Here is a 16,233-nt window from a genome sequence, read left to right as displayed (position 1 = left end):
ACAACGAATCTTGCTGGAAGTCAAAAAGAACGTTTCCGGAGATATGCTGTTAAAAAATCAAAGCTAACGAAACAAGGACTTGATTTCATGTTCAGGTGTTTTATGGTTAAAATCGAATGGCAACAAAAACTTCTGCTTTACACTACCATGTTTTAAAATATATGAAGTTAACTGTTATTATCAACGTTGCATTAATTAAATTGGTGCTGCAACATTAGGATAAAAATATCTAAAAGATGGCGGTAATACTAACCCTTATATGAAACATATAATTTATGTTTTAAGAAAAATAAGTTATACTGCATGTAGTTATTTTTTCACCGCCGTTTTTAGCAGTGCACGGGCGTGAATATCTTGTCCCACCTGTGCGACCAGCTTTCATCGATCTGTTTGTTTTCGTGAGATGTGAATAACAGCTGTATCAGCACGAAAAGGTCGATCCAAAGATTACGCACCTTTTTCAAGTTCTGCATTAAATAATCGATTTTATGCACATATAGGGAGTGACGTAGCGTGATATCCGGCTCAATATGCATTACAATTAAATACAGGCGTCAGCCAATGACAAGTTCTACCCCTGCAGCAGTCAAGTGTCGATCGTGTGTTGTTCCGACCGTGCAGGCACAATAGATAAAGTCGCACGGGTATAGTCTGAACGTTGTCTGCTTATATATGATATCACAGACCCAGTTTGTCCAGATCAAGCCTATACCCTTGCCAAACAAAGGCCTGCACGTAGCCTATATAATTCCTGGTGTTAATATGACTAACACAGGATGTTTTGGATCGCGCCATTTTCCTTTTGGTATCCTTATGTTTTCTGGGGGATCATTCAACCCTACTAGCAGCATCTAACGGCATGTATAAGCGTATAAACAGCATAGCCTATATTCAATAGATACTATAGGCACCATCGTATGTTCTCAGGCTTGTGATAAACACATTTTCGAATTACCGCAACGTTTCCGGTTTATAAACGCGGTCGTTGAATTGAGTGACTTGTTTTATTTGGCTGAATAGACAGAACAGAATCTGTTTTTTTGTGGGTTATTTGGCAGAAAAGGATTTTGAACTCGCTGTTAAACACTAAAGAACATAGGCTTCATGAAGGCACTGCAGTTAAGCATGTCATGTTTGACCCGAATAAGATACAGACTTCTTTGCACAGTTACCATTAACAAATAGCCTAATGACGTCAACACAAGTTAGGCTACGTTTGTTTCGAAGTACAAAACGTAAAGTATCATTTGAACTGTACTAGTTTCACAGAAACTTTTGAGGGTCACAGGAATGTGACTGTTGGTACATGATACCTGAGTGTTGTCACAAAAAACGTGTATTACCAGACACGAAGCAAAATATTTACTTTAGACATCCTATCATGGCACACAAAAGAAAGTGATTTTCGCTGAGTTCAATTTATTTACATTCAGTTCAGTTCAGTCATCTTCTAAGGAGGCATTATTTGGGAAATCAGATTTACTGGCGAACCGACTGGAAAACAAAATATATTTTTTTTTTTCGAATTTTTGCAATCCACAATTGAATTTTATGAAATGCGCAACGTCACTAATGTTTGTGTTAAGCGAAGCATGACTCAACGTCAGGGGATAAATGTAAACACGGTTTGTTTGGCTTTGGGTGGGGGGCGTGTGCTGATCGGCATACACGTTCTCCGAACTGTAACTTCTTTTGCCAATTTCTTGGGGTTTACGGACGGTGCTTGTCAAAACGTTATTTTCTTTTCGTTATCCATGTTGGTGTTATGCCATTAAAAACTCGGTTTTGTAAGTTTTAGGCTCACATGATCAAAAAAAGGACCGTAAAATAACCAAGCTTAACAAATGTTTTCGTGTTTGTGTGCACTAGACCCGTTTGTTAAGCTATCTTTTTTAAAAAAGGGTAATTTGTTAGTGTGTGTGGTTGTATGGGAATTTGTGAGATTAAGACACAATGTAGTTTTGTAATGATTGAAAATATGTTTTTGTTGTATAGCAAGGATATTGCAGTAAGTTTAAAAATATCCAATGTGACACAAGCACCTGACTACTTTTACAACAATGGAAGAACGTGAGGAAAATGCAAGAAAGAGGCTGGCAGCACCTGAAGAAAGAACTGATAGTGATGCCACTACTTCACTTCAGAAGTCTAAGCGTCGCCAAAATACAGATGACAAAGTCTATGAGGGCATAAGGTTTGTTCATCCAGGAAGAAAACTGTTGTATTTTGTTAATAAATATATATTTATACTTGTGCAGAGGCAATGAGAGACACATTCTTTTCCATTTTTTCACCTTGTTCAGTATCAGCTTTTTCATCGGTGTTGTTTTTATTCATCTCAGCCTATGGATGAACGTGAGTTTGAAGCTTTTAATAGCACTATTTAATACCAATAACCTGATGTTGTATAATCTTGGCATTGCATGCATTAAAACCTACAATACAAATTTTACAACAGGCATAGTGTGTAAATCAGGTTTTATAAATTTTTGTCTTTGTGTGTTTATTTTGTGACATTTGTGGCAAAATTACATGCAGGCTCACCTATTCAATGCTGCGGCCATCGAAAAGCCTGTTGAAAGCGCTGCCTCTATTCAAGATTCTCACATCAATCTGGAAATGACAGATGTTTCTTCACAAGAAAACACAGAGACCAAACCTCTTCTTGGTTTACTAGAGACAACTTTTCATTACACAGGATCTTATTTTGAACATGGTTTACCGAATGGAACAAGACCCTATGCAGCGCCTTCGTAGATGCCTACAATATGGACGTTATCTGACTGTTTGCACACTTATAGTACAACATTACAGATGCTGTGTTAGGGTGAGGTGTAGAAATTTTTCTTTGGTGATACGGTGTCGGATATATTTTATCACACAATTGTCTGCACACTTACAACCATATTCTAGTTTTAAAGTTGTCTGAAAATTTGGCCTTTGTTGTCTTTACTTTTATCGCAAAAAAGTACAAATGTGATGCAAAATATTTCATTTAGCCAACATAGGCCCAATTCTCAAATAGTATACTTTATTTCCTGATATGGGTATAAAGTAATCTAGAGTTATGCTAGAAGCTATAAATTGATTTACAAACATTGTGTCTGAACATTAAACAGTTCCCAAGGATTTATGTTGGCATCTATTGTATGCTTGTGCATGTCCCTTAAACTTGTTAAGGCATATGCATTTTGTTTATGTCTCCATAACATGCTTTAAAGTCATTAATTTTTAAAGGACTATTGTGAAAGCTAGTTCTTATATGGTCATCAAACCTATGGTTTATGTTTTTTTTCTCTTATATCCCATTCACACTATTGTAGCAAGCAAAAACAACTTATTTTTATGGTCTTATGTACATACTTATATCTACATAATTATGTCAATAATGTTTCAAGTAATGTTTTGACTTCATGGTTGGAGACAGATTTGTCAGTGGTACTTGCTAGCCCTGTATTAATTGTTTTATTTTGGTAACTTTGGTTTTATCAATCTAAGAAATTTACGGAAAATATGGTTAATTTGTCCCACTAAAATCCATTTAAACAAACAAAGTTCGCGTAATTTTTCTATGTTTTGTACTTTACTATTCACCCAATGCAAGATTTTTGTTTGTTACAATCCTTAGTACTTTTTAACCTACATACATAGTACTTTTGACATAGAGTTACAAAAGAATCCCATCGATGCCATAAAACAGCCACTAAAGGTTTAAGAGTTTTATGAAGGCAACATGATAGCCCGTTTGTTTGCATTATTTGTTGACAGTGTAAAATTCTGTGACCCAGTGCCCCCTCAAAGTTAGTGTCTGGAGTTCTCCTAAGTTCCAAATCTGAAAACTGATTGTGCCTTTTTTAATAGTATTTGAGTGGTTTCGTTGGTCTGGTTGTTGCCAACAGCATGTCTGTGAGCGGCGTGTGTATGTGTACTAAAATTAGCACATGGAATGGCACATAAGCCACTAATCATTGTAATGAGCATATTGTATATAAATCACACATGAAACAATGGCATCATTGCCATGTGACATAGTTGTGTGTGTTCTACGTAACTGAACGTCTCGCTTTTAATGTTGTAAGGCAAGTAACCGTTGTCCACTTAAATCACCTTTTGTAAGACTGGAACATTATGTTTCTGTGGGCTTAGTGCTCCTTCTTATGTGCAACTTTCATGGACTATCACGCAGCGGTCGTTGTGCATCCGCGCGCTAGCGACAATCTGTTTCACAAGCCAAACAGCAATGGTTTTGTTAATATATGCTAGAAAAACAACAATAAACGCCCTGTGTTATCTGGATACTTTTTTCAAGCTTGTGTTCACCTATTTACACAGTGGTGTTTTGTCACTTGTGTGGCATAAACATACAACAAATCCCCAAGTTTTTGTGTAACAATTTTTGGTCGGCTTCGATGGGTGAAACCACCGTGGAGTGGTTTCCGCTTGCCCTCTCTTTGCTGGTCGTACCGCGTATTTTGCACTGTGTAACAGTTTTATTTTCTCGTTTCATTGTTGCCGCCGTTGTTGCAATTCACTATACCGCGCCTTTAATCGACTTGTGCGAGTCACAATCTATAAATAAATATACGAATCTATGGGACCCTTGTTGTCATCAAGTGCTTATTCATCTCAGGGCTGGTTGTAACTTAACAGACAGGGGAAACATTTCATCATTGGATAGTGTTTTACAGCATAAATGTTTCTTCAAAGATCAATACAACGCACTTCGCCGTTTGCAGACAAATATTTTTAAGCCACATGTTGTGATAAATGCCCAGTGCTAATCTTAAATTTGTTGCATAATCCGTGCAGTTTTGAGCCTTGACGGATGTGAGTAATTACGTTCAAATGATTAATGGAGCCTCGGCGTCACTTTTGACGGAGAAACACGCCCATAATGGGAAGCGTACGTGCAATGAAAACAACGGTTTGTTTGTGGGTGACAGAACGGAAAATATACTAAGCACATGATTTCCGCATTTGAGTGGTTTAAAACACGCGGGCGGAACCGTTTACCACAACAAGCAACTCATTTTTTGCTCCACGATTCGTAAGCGCTGTGCGTTATTGGGAAATTCCGCCAAAAAAATTGTCACGATGCGAAACAGGGTTGCTGATAGCATGAAACTTCACTTTGTTTTTATTCAAGCCACTTTTATGTGCTCATGTGAAAGTGCCAAAAACAGTTTAGCATGTTTGAAATCAGCGGCCATAGCACAATGGTAAACTAATCATTAAAACTTTGTATTGGCTGTTACATTACAATTGCGACAAATCAGCAATTTCACAAAAGACCATCACGCTTTGTTTGAAACTGCAGAACTTTCAATGCCCGGTCATGCCAACGCGCCCTGGGCATTGAAATGACGTGAACCAACTTTCAGCCACTCATGTGATACAACATGTTAACTTGTTTCTGCGGCGTTTCGGCTTCAATGACTGTAGAAAACTCTTACCATTTGCTTGGTACAAATACACATAAACTCTTAGTGGTTTTAGTTTATTGTTGTATTTTGTTTAACATCTGAAACAGCAGATTTGCTGCAGATGAACCATGGCACATAGGGCAAGCAACAGCACATATTGACAGAATAAACAAATATTACCTTTGTGAGCTAATTTAGGTCACAGCCATAAATGGATCAAATGAAAGCGAAACAATCTTTCCTATTAAGTTGGTCAACAACATAAGTTCGAAGATGTGAATTTGAGTTTTTTTTAAGTGTTCAAACACTGGCTTGGATTTCATTAAAATAATTTGCTATTTACAACTCCTAGTTGTTATTTTACTATATTTTAAACAAAAATATGTTACTGCTATAAAATCTTTGACCCCTACCAAATCAGCGACACAAAGTGTGCAACAACAAAAAACAACACAAGTTGCACTCCTAAATTATTATGAGAGTATTGTTTATGTAGTGGTTACTGCTCAAGGCTGTTGTTGGCTAAGCTCAAATTTCCATTGGTTATTGGAACATATGGCAGTATTTTATGTATAAATTTACACATTTGACAATATAAAATAAAATGTAAAATACTTGCAATTCAAGAGTTAGTTTCAAATCCAAATCAAAACAATAATGATCACAAGTGGAATAACGTAAGCACCAGTAAAAAAAATTGCACAATTAAAGCTGAATGTCATGACCTGGAATGGAAAAATGTTCCCGAGTTTAGTCTGTTCCGAAATACTTTTGACCAAAATGTACAGGTGCAACTTGATGAATTTCGGTGGAAAGTATTCTTATGTCCGGAAAGTTTCCTATCACTGCATTCAATCCTACAGACATAAGCACACAACATCTGCTCATATTGCCTTAATTTAAAATTTATCATCGAATAAAAAACACAGCTGTAAATCAGAAAATGCAGTTTTTTAGTTCCCAAAAGCCTGGAAAAGTACACCAAAACCCCCACTTATTATCACAGTTGTTCATGACACATTGTACAACAAAAAGTTATTAATCTATGTGAAAATTAAAATAAAACACTAAGTAATTATTTACCTTGTGGGGTTGTAAATAAGGTGAGCAGTATAATCTTATTTTGTTGAACATTGTGCTCTCGCAGTATTTCAATTGCTTTAATTGCTGTGTTGCCTGATGCTAAAAAGTAGTGTACAGCATTGAACAATTGCTCTTTTTCAATAACAAATGATATATTAACGTTGTTTTTCAGTTTTATATGCTGAAACCTGTCAACACAACATATGTGTGTCATATCTTACATAGTATGGGGTACATCAGTAAAACATTTCTCCTGCTGATGTCTTTTGGAAGTTTTGCATAAAACACTTTGGCCTTGCTGGTTTCCTCATCAGTTTGAATCAGAATTTTTCCAAGTCGAATAGAGCGACAACAATCACGCAGTCCTTGCTCCATGGCTTCCCCTTCACAAAGCAAAAAATATAATTTTATATCATTCAATAATTTCAGAATTAAATAATTTCATGTCAAAAGCAATTGATTTTGTGAATTCTAAAAGCCACTGTTAAGTTTTCCACTTTGTCACATAGAATTACCATCAAAAAACGTAACTTTCACTGTGGTTAAACTTTTTTTTGTTTGATTCCATTTTTTACTATCACCAAAAAATGTCTCACCACTTCGAATGATGCTTACACCACAGTTTCCTTTGTCAAACTTGATGCCATGGTATGTGTGTCCAGATGGCGTCTGCACATCACAATTCGAATATGGCAACAGATTCAAACTTTCTTCAATTACCATGCGAATCAAGCGATCAGAACTCACAATGAAGTCACTTCTAGTCGAATGTCTAAAAATATTTTTGTACTGCTAAACATGATTTATGCATAAAAAACTCTAATTACACAGAAATATTCTTGTAAAGCAATATAGCCATTAATGTTTTTTTTAGTGAGCTGCAGACAGGACCACTGTTTTGACCAGAAATATTGTTGATAAAACAAAATCCTTTTACATCCGTCAAAAATAAAAATGTATAAATTTGTTGTTTTAGGACTTAAATTCGGAAATACAGCAAATACAGTTACTTGGCATTATTAACATTAAAATGTGCATCAATGGAAAAAAGGAACCACACAAATCCAACGTCATTAACAAACAAAAATCACCTATCACGGACGATGGTTTGCAAACGCCGCACTTGATCATTCACTCCTATAAGACGTAACTGCGGAGGTTTTTCATCATAAAACACTGGTGAAGTGTCGTTTTCAACTTCCGAAATTTCGAGCGACGACTGTGCTTCAGCAGACATGACTGCGGATGTTACCGTTGGCATATTTAACTGCCGGGCATATTAACGAAAAAGTTACGAATTCACTGCTTTATTTTTGTATGTCATAACCAGCGAGAGAGGCACGCGTGTCGAATCTTGCAGACCGGCAGTGCAGCTGGTAAAGTTTGGCTTTAGAATATTATCATTGCGATTTGTGAGCGTAGTTTTATAGTTGGTATGTTTTCAATTTGCTTTTCCACTTAAATTTAACTTCTTTAGTAATTTAATCCTTAACCATCTTGTGATGTTCTTTGTTACGCGCGCAATCTGTGCATTGCGATTATCATAACGCTCAGGACAATTCCAAAAAATCCCCGAGTTGGAACGTCTCGCTCGACTTGGTTTGACCACAAAACAAAACTAATTGTGATCTTACGTTTGGGGTTTATTAGGGTCAAAGATGGCCGCTGAAGGAGTCAATTTGGATGGTAGTTATAGGCGCGCGCTTTCCATGGCCGTTGCTGGTTTATGCATTGAAACAGGCTTTGAAACAACACAAGAAAACGTGCTGGAAACCTTAACAGAAATGTTGCAAAGCTGTGAGTACTAACTTTTGAAATTGACTTAAGAATAGTCATCATAAATTTTGAAACTGGGATAAAGCATTAAGTTTGCAAAGTTTGCTTTCCAGCTGCAAAAATACCATACTGTGCCAAGGCTAACCACAAAATGCACATTTAGATATGACAGAAATTGGAAACAGTACAAGGGCATTTTATGAGCACAGTGGAAGGACTTTGCCAACTGGCAGAGACATGATGTGTGCGCTTGCTGATATTGGCTTTAATAACAAACAGCTTTTGCAATATGTAAAGAGGACTCGAAGGGTAAACATAGGCCAAGGTAGGCATGCAATATGTTTAGTATTGTATACCACTAGGGTTCCTCTATTTCCCGGATTTTTTACTTCCCGGGATTCGGGAAATGAAAAAAAAAATTCCCGGGATTCCCGGGATCCCGACAAAAAAATTGTCATTTTTTTCGTGCGTAATTGCATTATTTAAACGACTAAAATTTGTCTATTACACCCGCAAACATTTAATTTAGCAAGTTCCCGTCAAGTAATATCACATTCGCCAAGGTTAAGCTATAAAACGTAAAAAAAATAAACATAATTTTTGTACCGCTAGGTTGCGCCCTTAAAAATTTTTACGTTGTGCTTACAACTGCGTACCAACGTCGTTTATAGTGTAAGTTTCCGCCATAAAACTGATTAAAAAACACAAAACAGGGTCATCATTTTGATTCATAGGATCCAAAAAAGCAAAAAAAGGAAAATTTATTCACTTCTTAATCTATTTTGCTTTGTCATATTCCCGGGAAGTGAAATCAAAATTCCCGGGATTCGGGAACGGAATATTGTCGAGAAATCCCGGGAATATCCCGTCGAGACATTCCCGGGAAGGAACCCTATATACCACAATAAATAATGGAACAATTTTTTTCAGTTTCCAGGACAATGGAGCCATCATCGCCACCAGTCTTGGAAATTGGAAAGAGGAAGGGTTTTCCTAATTATGTTGCGGATTCTTACAATTATCCAGTATTTCCTGATCCTCACACTTATGTTCGGACAACTGTAAGTTTTTGGTCCATGGCATAAGATGCATGCCATAAAAAAATTATTATCATATTAAAAGCGGTTCAAATATTAATAATTCTAGTATGAGGTTGCTATCTTGTAATTTATTTGAGATTTCTTTTCAAATTACGGACTACATATTTTGATTTTCAACAAGATGAGCTTGTGAAAAGCATATCTACTTCATGTGTAACATGCCTTTTGATTCAGACGGGACAAAAACCAGAAAATGACTACGTGGTTTTAAGGGAACGTGTGTCTGTGCAAAAACGTGATGTTGAACGTGCTTTAACCCGATTTGTTGCGAAAACAGGGAAAAGTCATGCACTGTTACCTGAGGACAAAAATTCATTCCCATGTAAGCTTGTTTTTAGGGTGAAAATATTACCTCATTTTGATGTTTCTTAGACAATAATTTAAAACAATTCACACTTTATTTTTACAGTAATTGCCGCAGAGCCATCTGCTAATCCGTACCTTGCTGCGTTGCTGCCATCGGAGCACGAAACCCTAAAATTGCATGAAAACCATTCGCAAGATGAACAAGAAGACACTACAGTAAGTGAATCCTTACATGGGCATTTAGCTTGTCTGTATTTACATGTTTTATAACTGAAATTGTAACTGTGCAAAAATGTAAACCTGTAAGTCTTGAAGCAAAAAAACTATAGGCCTTGAAGCTAAATATTGTGTGATGCAGTTTAAGTTATCCATAACGAAATACGGCCTGCCTCAAATGGCAGGCGATACTTCAGTTGAAAATAATCTGTGTTTACTGATTGCCAGAAGGACAGTTTGAAAATTACATCATGTTTGTTAGCAACACAGGCAAAGCAATGAATTGTTTTTGATGCAAAAGAAAATACGTTAGAGCATAAATTCTTGTTCTTACCATCACTAAAACGATTTCAGGAAAAGGAATTAGAAACACCGAAATCAAAGAGTCGCAAATTGAAGCGCAACCGTGCGGCCAACGACGCAGAAACTTCCTCGTCGCTAAGTGTCGCCCAAACAAAGCAGACGCCCCCGGTCGCCGAAACGCCGACAAACAAACCACCAGCAGTGATACACAATCCCTACCTGAGGCCTGTTAAAAAGCCCAAGCTCAAGAAAAAGCGTTAAGGATTAAAAAAACTGGTGTTGTTTCGCAAAAGTGTGTCGCGTTGTACCGTAAGTCTCATTGCGGGCATTTTACTGAAGTGTTTCGTTTTAAATTCTGTGAAATCACGCAGCAAGCCGTGATAGTCGCGAACGCTAAACTTGCACAGACTTTTTCTGTGCTAAAGACTGATTTATTGCAATTAAAGAAACTGCTGGAAAAATTCCTCGCATTTTCAGGACGTTTCTTATAGTGATGAATCCACGGGTTGTTTGTTTGCCTCTATACTCTATGCGTTTACAAAAAAACAAATAAATACAGTCCGAATAATGGTAAACACACTAATTTTCACAAAAATTATTACGCTTCAATGAGCAAGCAAAATGACAAGTGCAAGGTTAACGATTGTTTGATTTTGAGCCTACCGTACGTGCTCGCCCGACTGCATTTTTTGAATCCAGTAGACAACACAGCAACGATGAAAATCCTGGTAGCGGGTTTGTCTAAAACTGGTACTAAAAGCATCGCAACGGCTCTGAGACTGCTGGGTTATGAAGTTTATGATTGGATGGAGAACTTTCATTACCATGGGGACGAGTTACACAGACAAGTTCGCGATGGTTTCAGAATGCATGATATTAGGAGAATGTACGAAAATGTCGACGCTGTGACTGACGGTCCATGGGATATTTACTGGGAAGAAATGTTCGATGCATTTCCAGAAGTCAAGGTTATTTTTTGTGTAAATTGTTTGGTTCTGAAAAATCGAATACTTTTTATTATAAGTAGGTTGAATTGTTGCTGCCTTATTGCTATATTATGAGAAATAGGGTATGGTCAGTTCTGTTAAACTTAATTTAGCCTACGTATGCCTATGCTTATGTGCCATAGAATGCCAGCTACTTAAAATACTTAACGACATATTTTTTAGATTAGTAGGACCACAGCCTTCACATAAAGTAGATAGATCCTGTTATTTCCGTAAATACATGGTTTTATAAATCTATGGACATACTGAAACCACAGCAGTCGTTACGTGAAGTAGGAAGAATTTCCTTCCGCACGTACGCAAGTACTGCACGGTAAAATCAGAATGTAAAACTTAGATATTCTTTTCAGGTCATTCTTACAACACGAAATGATGAGCAATGGCTAAAAAGTTTACAAAATCAAATTTACCAGGTCAACAGCGATTTCATGTATCGACTTGCACGCACGTTGACATATACGGGGATGAAAATCCATAAGTGCTCGGGCATGACCAGTACGCTACTAATTTGTGTTTATTATCACAGCAACGTTTATTCCTGTTTTTTTCTTCACATGAAGCACCACACCTCGCACGATTTCATACATGGCCTGATACTGGCATCACCGCATATCACGATGAATCTGTGCTACGCCACAAGAATAGGCATGAGCGCTACGTAAAAATGGTAAGCAGTTTAAAACAAAAGTATAGGATCTAGGTGCTTTCAAGCCCCATATGTGCTGTCTGAAAAACACCTCACGAAATATGTAATTTTAATTTGTTAAAAATTTCTTGTGTACGTGTAAGCATTGTTTCTTAATTTTCTCTAAATTTCCTTTCATCTGCAGATCGTTCCCAAAGAACAATTGCTGGTCTATGACGTCAAAGAAGGGTGGAAACCTCTGTGCAGTTTTCTGGGCTTACCAGTACCAAAAAATCCCTTCCCACACAGAAATAAGGGCGGCAAAATAATCGACGAATTCAGGAGAGTAGATCCTGTGATGCAACGGATGGAGAGGGAATTGAAATTTTCTCTCACATGTCTGTTCGTTATGTTCGCATTCGGTTTGTACAGACTTAATCAATGGTTATGGTGACTTTACAAAACCTTCACGACATTTTGTATCATCAATTTTTGTGTCAATAATTTTTGTAAATCGATTTTATTGTTGTTGAAGTGCTTCATTTAATCAAAGTAAAACGTAATGCATTGTGAAGCCACTTCCAAAGACAACTAGCTTCAACACGAGTCAGCCTACAAATATTAAATCACTTACTTATGTACTAATTGCAAAGTCACAACAATATATTGAGTAGAGCTACAAAAGTAATTTGAAAGAAAATTAAATTCTCGTCAGAAAATTGATAAATTACAATTAGATTTTTAGAGCAAGGTAAGGATACAATATATTCCAAACGAAAAAAAGGTGTACAACGTGCTGATGTAGCGCAAAATCACTGTTTTAAATTAACTGCAAATTCCATGTCTAATCATCCATGCAGCAACAGCAGCAACACTTGCAGATAGCCACACAGCAGACAACTTCCCTGCAGCACGGACAACACACAAAGAAGGCTGTTCCACAGCAGCAACACAAGGCCTTACGTATGCACTGCAATACGAACACTTTTAGAAATATACTAATGTACGGCCGATTGGTTTAATTACCTTAAAAATGTCACGAATGCAACCACAGCACATGGTTGCTGATCGTCGCGCCCAGGTCAGATGTGTTTGAAGATTTTGGTAATTCTGGAGCTACAGTTAATCAACAAAGTTGCTTACATAAACTTCACCGTAACGATATTACGGATTTGCGCCTGTACAGAAACAACTGATGGGTTCCATAAATGTACATTTGCGTTTGTTAATACCTTGAAGTGCACGAACGGATACGGTTTGCTAATACTAACACCAGGACACTTAAATGTCCCTTACTTCTGTCACGCCGACTGCTTACTGTACAAATGTGCCAACATCATTTCCCTGCGTATCCTACAAGCTATATAACACGACAGGGTGTGTGCGGTCCCGCAGCAACACCCCGCCAAAGCTCACAATAGTATATAGCAACACAAACACTTACGGGGCCGCAACAATGCCAGGTACACAAGGGACTTTCTTTGTTTTAACTCAACCGATGTAATTGACTCCAGCATTTGTTTCAGTCAAACCGGCTCCTTGATACATTTGAAAGAAGTGAGGGATTTATTGCCAGATATCTGTGGATATAACATTTTATGTTTCACAAAATCTTGTTTTGTAAGTGGGGAAAATCGTTTAACAACGCTCGATGTTCAAATATTGATGGAAAGTGTAGCTGTTAACGCCAATGATTGACTAATATTGGCGTCACAACTGCATATGCTCGTTAACACTGGTGTTAATGGGTCGCATATTCAAAGAGACAAAATCAACAGAAATACACAAAATGTAGGTATTCAATATTTTTTGTACATTTTACTCCCAAAATGGACTGCTCAAAAGTGGTCGAATCAATACCTTTCAAAAACCCTGTACAAATCGTGGAGATTGGCAAGCTGCTAAAATGTCCCATCTTTTGCCACGTCTTAACATTTTAACCTAATGTTTTTTGGGTGAAAATATTACCTTGTTTTAATGTTTCTTCGACATTAAGTTAAAAAAAAATCACACTTTATTTTTGCAGTAATTGCCGCAGAGCCATCTGCTAATCCGTACCTTGCTGCGTTGCTGCCATCGGAGCATGAAACCCTAAAATTGCATGAAAATCATTCGCAAAGAAGACACTACAGTAAGTGAATCCTTGCATTAGCATTTAGCTTGTCTGTATTTACATGTTTTATAACTGATATTGTAATTGTGCAAAAATGTAAACCTGTGAGTCTTGAAGCAAAAAAACTAAGTATTGTGTGATGCAGTTTAAGTTATCCATAACGAAATATGGCCAGCCTCAAATGGCAGGCGATACTTCAGTTAAAAATAATCTGTGTTTACTGATTGCCAGATGGACAGCACGGCAGTTTGAAAATTATATCATGTTTGCCAGCAACACAGGCAAAGCTATGTATTGTTTTTGATGCAAAAGAAAATACGTTACAGCATGAATTCTTCCATCATTCCATCATTCTTACCATCATTAAAACGATTTTAGGAAAAGGAATTAGAAACACCCAAATCAAAGAGTTGAGGATTAAAAAACTGGTGTTGTTTTACAAAAGTGTGCCGCGTTGCAGCGCAGTTCTCATTGCGTGCATTTTACTCAAGTGTTGCGTTTCAAACTTTGTGAAATCACGCAGCAAGCCGTGATAGTCGCGAACGCTAAACTACTCTTGCACAGACTTTTTCTGTGCAAAAGACAGATTTATTGCAATTAGATGAACTGCTGGAAGAATTCCTCGCTTTTTTAGAACGTTTCTTATGTTAATGAATCCACGGGTTGTTTGTTTGCCTCCATACTCTATGCGTTCACAAACACAAAATAAATACCGTCCAAAAATATTGGTAAACACCCTAATGTTCACAAAAATTATTGCGCTTCAGTGAGCACGCAAACTGTCTACTGCAAGGTTAACGATTATTTGATTTTGAGTCTACACCGTACGTGCTCGCCTGACTGCGTTGTTTTTAGTGAAGTAATGCAGACAGCACAACAACGATGAAAATCCTCGTGGCGGGTTTGTCAAAAACTGGTACTAAAACCATCGCAATGGCTCTGAAACTGCTGGGTTATGAAGTTTATGATTGGATGGAAAACTTTCATTACCATGGGGACGAGTTACACAGACAAGTCCGCGATGGTTTCAGAATGCATGATATTAGGAGAATGTACGAAAATGTCGACGCCGTGACTGACGGTCCATGGGATAATTACTGGGAGGAAATGTTCGATGCATTTCCAGATGTCAAGGTTATTTTTGAAAATTGTTTGGTCCTAAAAATACTAATACTGTTTGTTATAAGTAGGTTGGTGCTCTTTTTGCTTCATGATGAGAATATACTATGGTCAGTTCTGTTAAACTAAACTTACGTACACCTATACTTATGTGCCAGAATGCTGTAGTTCTACTTAAAAATACCTCTACTTGATGTAATACAACTTTGCAACATATTTTTTAGATTAGTAGGACCACAGCCTTAATATACATTAGATAGATCCTGCCATGTTCGTAAATACATGGTTAAATGAATCTATAGACACATTGGAACCACAGCAGTTACATAAATAGGAGGAATTTCCTTTCACACGTACGCAAGGACTTGTTAATCTTTTCGCAGGTTATTCTTACAACACGAGACGATGAGCAATGGCTAAAAAGTTTAAAAAATCAAATTTTCCAGTTCAACACTGACATTATGTTTCGACTTGCACGCACGTTGACATATACGGGGATGAAAATCCACAAGTGCTTGGTTATGACATGTAATACGCTACTGATTTGTGTTTATCACAGAAACGTTTATTCCTGTTTTTTTTTTTCATATGAAGCACCACACCTCGTACGATTCCATACATGGCCTGATACTGGCATCACCGCATATCACGATGAATCTGTGCTACGCCACAAGAATAGGCATGAGCGCTACGTGAAAATGGTAAACAGTTTAAAACAAAAGTAGGGTCTGCGTTGCTTTCAAGAATGAAATGTGTTGTCTGAAAAACACCTCACGAAATATGTAATTTTAATTTGTTAAAAATTTCTTGTGTACGTGTAAGCATTGTTTCTTACTTTTCCCTAATCTGCAGATCGTTCCCAAAGAACAATTGCTGGTCTATGACGTCAAAGAAGGGTGGAAACCTCTATGTAGTTTTCTGGGCTTACCAGTACCAAAAATTCCCTTCCCACACAGAAATAAGGGCGGCAAAATAATCGACGAATTCAGGAGAGTAGATCCTGTGATGCAACGGATGGAGAGGGAATTGAAATTTTCTCTCACATGTCTGTTCGTTATGTTCGCATTCGGTTTGTACAGATTTAATCAATGGTTATGGTGACTTTACAATACCTTCACGAAATTTTGTATCATCAATTTTTATAAATCGATTTTATTGTTGT

General features: G+C 37.2%; 5 protein-coding genes across 5 annotated transcripts; 4 read left to right on the top strand and 1 right to left on the bottom strand.

Moving 5' to 3' along the window:
- The first annotated feature begins 1,999 nt into the window (after positions 1-1,999).
- LOC145894749 (uncharacterized) lies at positions 2,000-4,597 on the top strand. The gene is made up of 3 exons (XM_082983395.1): positions 2,000-2,194; positions 2,259-2,355; positions 2,539-4,597. The coding sequence occupies exons 1-3, from the start codon at positions 2,061-2,063 to the stop codon at positions 2,755-2,757; spliced, it is 450 nt and encodes a 149-aa protein (XP_082839521.1). The 5' UTR covers positions 2,000-2,060; the 3' UTR covers positions 2,758-4,597.
- A 906-nt stretch (positions 4,598-5,503) lies between these two features.
- Positions 5,504-7,915, bottom strand: LOC145894441 (uracil phosphoribosyltransferase homolog). The gene is made up of 5 exons (XM_082983032.1): positions 7,598-7,915; positions 7,103-7,278; positions 6,728-6,889; positions 6,507-6,605; positions 5,504-6,280 (listed from the first exon to the last, which is right to left on the bottom strand). The coding sequence occupies exons 1-5, from the start codon at positions 7,765-7,767 to the stop codon at positions 6,174-6,176; spliced, it is 714 nt and encodes a 237-aa protein (XP_082839158.1). The 5' UTR covers positions 7,768-7,915; the 3' UTR covers positions 5,504-6,173.
- A 203-nt stretch (positions 7,916-8,118) lies between these two features.
- LOC145894833 (transcription initiation factor TFIID subunit 8-like) lies at positions 8,119-10,727 on the top strand. The gene is made up of 6 exons (XM_082983486.1): positions 8,119-8,303; positions 8,446-8,607; positions 9,213-9,343; positions 9,557-9,704; positions 9,792-9,904; positions 10,259-10,727. The coding sequence occupies exons 1-6, from the start codon at positions 8,165-8,167 to the stop codon at positions 10,466-10,468; spliced, it is 903 nt and encodes a 300-aa protein (XP_082839612.1). The 5' UTR covers positions 8,119-8,164; the 3' UTR covers positions 10,469-10,727.
- Positions 10,728-10,923: 196 nt separating this feature from the next.
- On the top strand, positions 10,924-12,293 carry LOC145894788 (uncharacterized). Its single transcript, XM_082983435.1, has 4 exons — positions 10,924-11,175; positions 11,565-11,709; positions 11,775-11,881; positions 12,045-12,293. The coding sequence occupies exons 1-4, from the start codon at positions 10,924-10,926 to the stop codon at positions 12,291-12,293; spliced, it is 753 nt and encodes a 250-aa protein (XP_082839561.1).
- Positions 12,294-14,834: 2,541 nt separating this feature from the next.
- Positions 14,835-16,194, top strand: LOC145895129 (uncharacterized). Its single transcript, XM_082983887.1, has 4 exons — positions 14,835-15,086; positions 15,455-15,599; positions 15,666-15,772; positions 15,924-16,194. Exons 1-4 carry the CDS (start codon positions 14,835-14,837, stop codon positions 16,170-16,172), a joined length of 753 nt encoding a protein of 250 aa, XP_082840013.1. The 3' UTR covers positions 16,173-16,194.
- Positions 16,195-16,233: the final 39 nt, after the last annotated feature.

This window comes from Ascidia mentula, chromosome 3 (genome assembly GCF_947561715.1).
Source record: "Ascidia mentula chromosome 3, kaAscMent1.1, whole genome shotgun sequence".
Lineage (NCBI taxonomy): Eukaryota > Metazoa > Chordata > Ascidiacea > Phlebobranchia > Ascidiidae > Ascidia > Ascidia mentula.
Note: the sequence above shows the minus strand (reverse complement) of the source record. Positions and strands in the feature narration are given on the sequence as shown.